At 38.8% G+C, this 6,263-nt stretch overlaps 2 protein-coding genes across 2 annotated transcripts; one reads left to right on the top strand and one right to left on the bottom strand.

Annotated features, from left to right (window-relative positions):
• Positions 1 to 6: 6 nt before the first annotated feature.
• Positions 7 to 1,884, top strand: LOC108562930 (endoribonuclease Dicer-like). The gene is made up of 3 exons (XM_017921442.1): positions 7 to 803; positions 863 to 1,616; positions 1,683 to 1,884. Exons 1-3 carry the CDS (start codon positions 71 to 73, stop codon positions 1,834 to 1,836), a joined length of 1,641 nt encoding a protein of 546 aa, XP_017776931.1. The 5' UTR covers positions 7 to 70; the 3' UTR covers positions 1,837 to 1,884.
• A 480-nt stretch (positions 1,885 to 2,364) lies between these two features.
• Positions 2,365 to 6,154, bottom strand: LOC108562929 (endoribonuclease Dicer-like; the record flags this gene model as incomplete). The annotated part of the gene is given in 7 exon segments (XM_017921441.1): positions 2,365 to 3,695; positions 3,751 to 4,035; positions 4,097 to 5,009; positions 5,064 to 5,304; positions 5,363 to 5,595; positions 5,676 to 5,926; positions 5,991 to 6,154. Coding segments are annotated over 6 exon segments (3,158 nt in total), but the record flags the coding sequence as incomplete, so codon positions are not given.
• Between the last annotated feature and the right edge of the window lie 109 nt (positions 6,155 to 6,263).

Genomic DNA, 6,263 nt, shown 5'->3' with positions numbered 1-6,263 from the left:
CGCCTCTTATCCTTGGAAACCAGAACAAGAACCAATAAATATTTATAAGGATTGTACAAACGTTACATTGATGGATATTTGTTATTATAGTGCATTTGTGAATGAACCACTGGTATGCAACGAATCATCCATGTTCGAAGACGTTCAACTACAGCCAACTAGAAATTTGGCTATTAATTTTAATCAAACTTTTGAGCATAGACCCATAAGACTGCTAGAAGTACGAGAAAAACAAGAAGCGGAGCTAGCTCAGATATATCAAGCACTCGCTACGGCCAAATGCAGAGACATCGTAAATTTAGAGAGATTGGAGACATTGGGTGATTCGTACCTTAAGTTAATTGCTTCCATGTATATATTTTTTAAATTCCCTTCTCTAAATGAAGGCGAATCTACTGTACTGAAGGGTCGTTTGATAAGCAACAGGAATTTGTTCTACCTTAGCCGTGATAAAGGCTTGGGTTCTCTGGTGAAGGTGTCTGATTTCTCGCCGACGGCCGAATGGCTACCACCCGGTTACTGCGTTCCATCCGAAATCACCAAACTAGTCTTGGACAAGCAACTGCCGATAACAGCTTTATTCAATTTTTGTCCTAATCGTGACGAACAACTTTCGGGCCAATTGAGTGATGAAACATTTAAAATGCTGGAACCACACAAATGCAACGTCGACGATGATTTGGATAAGAGCAGTTTCAGTTCGTTCTGCAATTTTCTGGCTAAACAATCTATAAGAGATAAAACCATAGCTGACGTTACTGAAGCTCTAATCGGAGTTTACTTCAGTAGCTGCGGATTCGATGGTAGGTTTTTATAGTAAAACATTGTTTAATACATCAATTAAATTATTTTTTTCTCGTAGGTGCTCTGAACTTCATCGAATGGTTGGGACTAATACCAAAAACTGAAGAGATTGCGAAACTTTTCAAGCAACCCCCATTAAATCCAATCGTGAATCCGAACGCGACTGAAGCAAATTTGGATATTCTTCTAACAAGGTATACTCAGAAATCTGTGGAGGATATAATAGGGTATAAGTTCAACAATCGAGCTTTCCTGTTGCAAGCCTTAACGCATGGTTCGTACTCAGCGAATCGCATTACTTTATCTTACGAACGTTTAGAGTTCATCGGAGATGCTGTCTTGGATTTTCTGATCACCACATACATCTACGAGAACTGTGAAAATTTAGATCCGGGCAAGCTTACCGATTTGAGATCGGCCTTGGTAAACAATGAAACGTTTGCAGCGTTCGCAGTAAGACTGAACCTTCACAAACATCTAAAATATTACAGCTCTGTGCTTAACAATCATATACAAAAATTCGTCAAGTACCAGGAGGCGAAAGGAAACGTTGTCAATGACGACGTATTGATTTTATTGAATGAGACAGACTTAAAACTTGTCCAACACGTTGATGTTCCGAAAGTTTTGGGCGATATCTTCGAATCCATGGTGGGAGCGGTTTACCTGGACAGCGGTATGGATTTAAACGCTGTGTGGAAGGTGGTTTACAAAATAATGTGGAAGGAAATATCGCAATTCTGTGCGAATATTCCGAAAAGTCCAATTAGGATCTTGATGGAAACTCTAGCACCGCTTTATCCGACATTCCAGTAAGAATGATACTCGATGATAAATAAGTTTTCGTAAAATTAATGTTCCCTTTAATATTTTTTTAGCTCTGCTGTTAGTGTGGGGGGCGAAATGGTGATGGTGAAATTGGATTTCATGCTGAGAGGAAGTCTGACGAGGGTGCACGGCTTCGGACAAAACAAGAAGGGCGCCAAGAAAGCTGCTGCCAAGATCGCACTAAGGCTATTGACTCCAAAATAAAAAGTATAATAATCATATACTTATTTATATTATAGAAATCATTTTTTGTTACAAACATACATATATAGATATATATACATATTTTATTTACTGAGTTTTTCTCTTTTTCGACGGTTTCTCGAACACCTGCCGAACGCCTCCGGCCTGAGACGCGTGGAATTTCAAGTTTTGAGCGGTCTCGCTGGACCAGGGCGAATCGAACTGCGTTGTATCTTGGTCGACCAGATGTGTATACTTGGTGCGCCCGGAGCGACCGAAGTTTTTCACTTGCATGACTTTCGGGAATACGGTCTTGTCGAAGTGATCCTCTAAAGTTGCTTGTGAGAAATCCCTCTTATATACATCGTCTTCGCTGTCCAGATAGAAAGCACCACGATGATAGTATTTCTGCAAGAACTTATACTTTCCCTTCGTTGCCTTATTGGTGACCGTCCTCGGGTTCATTCGTAGCTCCGCCCTACGCTCCTCTTCTGTCAAGTTTCGCAACCGTTCGATCTCTATCCTTTCCTTTTCCACACTGCAAGAGAATTCTCAATACGTTCAACGTATTCTTTATTCGCAGTCAATTCACTCAGATCAGACGCACCGATCGTTACTAAAATCTCCGAATCCTCGTTAGATTTCCTTCTCTTTTGCATAGCTTCTTCAACGACGTCAGTTTCATAATGTATAATATTCATGTCCACTTTCAGCGGTTCCCAATTTCTATTTCCTGGTAACACATCCACCTCTCCAAGATTTGCTTCGAACGAGATACGTTGACGTAGGTGCTCCGCTCGAAGTAGTTGCGATATTCTGTGCAGGATACTTGGTAGTAACTTTGACTGCAGCCAAAGGCAACCGGGCACATCTTGCTTGGTGCAGAGCTCAGGAATCAAATGCATTTCCGTATCCTCGAATTCGGCTTCTCTGGTACGTTTCTTGCTATTTCCGCGCGGCATTAAACAATTCAGACGTGACGATATTGCTTTCACCTTTAGCAGTGGTTGATTGGGATACATAATATTTGTATCGTAATATTTCTCCTCGAAATAATCTTTGTAGGTAAGGAAATCCTCATTGGGAAATTTACTATCTGCACTCAGATATTCGCAAACTTCAAGCACGACATACTGCTTATCTTCCATGCGATACCAAGGAATTACGATATTTCCCTTATACTGATCAAGGTTCTGCATATCTAATACTAACCGATCACCTGATTTCGGTACAACCGAAAAATCTTTAATGGATTTATACGTATTGATCACCTCAAAATCAATGTCTTTACTATTTTTGTTAACTGGAACCACGTACATGTTTTTGCCTCCATCTCCAATCACCAAAAATCTCTTGATGATATCGACTATATCGTTGAAGATTAAATGATGAAACTCTTGAATTTTGTTTATTTGACCATCCTTAAACTGGTACGTACGTTGGTTGATTTGCAGATCAACTCGTATTTCGCCGCATCCCATAAAGAGCGGAAACTGGCAAATATCTGGTAAAGGAGTCGCTGTAACGATTCCGAACGATAGATCGTTCGTATACAATTCCGCAAAAACTTGTTTAGCCAAGTCACTGGCAGCATCTTGAAAAACTGGAGTCAGGTTGATGATATGTAAATAGCATCGATCCTTAATGCTATATTCTAATGCTAAAGGCACTCGCTTATCATAGACTCGCCATTTACCATGACCCGCATCGTTCTCTACTGTCTCTGGCCAATGAGCGAACAAAAATTTCGTCGAGTCGAGCACACTTTCTTTACGAACTGGAATCAAATTGTCGTCTAGCAATTTCATTTGATGCAATATCAGACACGCCGTGAACGCAGCCAATCTCTTCGCATCATTTTTATTGGCCGTAAAGTCACCCTGAAAGTACAATAATTAGTTTATTATTTGATTAATCGTTTTACCGTCGCATTACCGCAATACGATCCTTTATAGGGCATAACATTGGCATCTCTATCAAGACACGATACTTTGTAGTAAAGTTTTCAACTTGTTCATCCAAATAGAAGATTGGATCGTATAAGGTATACGAATCAGACGGAAGAGATTGACAATACATCATCAGCAAAGGAATCGCCGATATCAATGTCACACAGGCGCTTCCCGGTCCATTCACGTAATACGGTTTGATCTCATTATACATATTTTGGATTTCCTGCTGAGTTGGATTTCTCCTTATGTCGTTTTTCCCAATCAAGTACTATAACAAAACAAATACAAACAATACAATATTGCCATATTTTATTTTTCATTAATATTACCTTATTTATTTGCTCTTGAATATACCTATAGTTGATGTAAGACTTCTTGAACTGTTGACTCACATCACTATTAACCATTATGTAATAACAGCTTGTATTATGTCTAGCTCGACCCTTAGATTGGACGTACTCTCTGTAATTCGTAGGATGATCAAATTTGATTACTACAGTGCAGGTGGGCACATCGATGCCCTCTTCGATAACGTTGGAAGCAATCAGAAGGTTCACTTCCTTGTTTTGAAAACTGTCGATAGCCTTCTTATTCATTTTCGTTATGTACAGAGGCTCCTTGGTTGACTTCATCGCTTTCGCTGTGAATCCAAATATGAAGTCTGGCCTGATGAAGTCAAAATTCTTAAAATACTTCAACATATCCTGCAGGATGTGATAAAGGAAAACTGCGGTATTTCGACGCTGAACAAATATGATACCACACATTTCCTCGTTTGACGCCTCTTTATGATCTTGCAACAGCTGCACCAACCTCAATACCTTCTTTGAAGAGTACTTTAGTAAACGAACACTGCTCATTGTGTCGCCCATTTCTCTCTGGAACATATCCTTCAGATCTGTGAACAAAGAGATCATCGACTCCAGCAGCAACCGCTCAATCGGATTAGTGGCTGTACACATCTCAGAATTCAAATTGACCAAATAAGAGATGAACGCGATGTACGACCCGCCAATTCCCAGAAGTTCAACATGGTATGCTGCATCTAAGCAAATACATGCATACTTCTTGTACAAGCTCTTGTTTTCTAGAAAACGCAAATTGGAAGGCGCTTCCTTGGTTGTTTTCATTTTTCGTATCTTTAAATCCAAGCTATTTAATTTGTTTATAGCTATTTGCTGCAATTCCGTCAACTCATCAGATACGTAGGGGATCAAGTCCTCCTGAGGATTTGTACTGAAACTGATACACACAAATAGATACAAAATACTATACTTGATTAAATTTAAAGTTTACCCTGCAATAAAATCAATGTGATCGACGGTGGCAACTCTGGCGTGAAAGGTAGTTTCCAGCTTCTTAATTTGATCTAATACTTGATGGCTTTTCACATTACCATTCAATAAAGTTGCAGTTAGACCAACGATACGTGGAATCGCGGCAGAAGACTGGAAAAGAATCATGATTTGCCGCATGGCATGATCATCAACTCCCCTGTGACATTCGTCAAAGATCATCAGGTTTATTTTGGTCATATCTGAAGACAAACATAGAATATTAATAGTGGTTCGATTACCTATCATAGTTTTAATTACCTATAAAACTGCTTTGAATATTATTCAACAATATTTGAGGAGTCATTATAAGAACATTATGTTCATTGTATTGCTTCAGCCATATATCATGGCTCCAAAAGTCCAGGCCCATGCTTCCAATGTAATGACCAACCTTAAATGGAGTGTGCAATTCAAAGTACTTTGCATGCTGCTGGACCAACGCCACAGTATTTGCAATAACAATACTAATTTTTCCACCATCACTATAACACCTGTTAATTTTATTTAGAAATTATTACGAATGTTTAGTATTTTATAGAAAGTAGATATTACAGAATGCAGTATAACTTACTTTTCGAAATCATTTTTAGCGAATTCCTTGAGGACACACACCGCTATGAAAGTTTTCCCGCTGCCAGTAGGAAGAAATATTATGGAATTTCTTTCGACAGCAATCTTTATCAATTGATTTTGGTAACTTCTAGGTACGTAATCGGGCTTGTCCATGATGAATGGCACTGGAGCGACTGTAGGTTATTCCAACCAAATCCACATTCGCATAGATTTAGGTAATTCCCCTGCTATATTGTGCAATAGTTGACACTTTAAAATAGAAAATAATATTATTAACATTCTGTATACCTAAAACGACCACAAACTTCCTTACCTCGTATGCATATGCGTCATGCAATATTATTATTTACAATATATCAGCTGCCGGCACTAGTAACACAAATCCCACAATGCACATGCAAAAAACATTGTAGTGCATTGTGGAAAATGAAAAATTCCACTTACTTTTATAAATACGTTGCTGCCAACACGAAGAAATAATAGAAATTATGAATCCTCTGAATACGTTCTTGCTTTAATGCAATGTAGCCAACCCCTAATAACAAATGATATTATATAAATGATATTTGGTCTGGGTCTATATCGA

The sequence above is a fragment of the Nicrophorus vespilloides genome, unplaced genomic scaffold (genome assembly GCF_001412225.1).
Source record: "Nicrophorus vespilloides isolate i.1.1-1 unplaced genomic scaffold, Nicve_v1.0, whole genome shotgun sequence".
NCBI classification, from domain to species: Eukaryota; Metazoa; Arthropoda; class Insecta; order Coleoptera; family Silphidae; genus Nicrophorus; species Nicrophorus vespilloides.
This window is presented reverse-complemented; position numbering and strand designations above follow the sequence as displayed.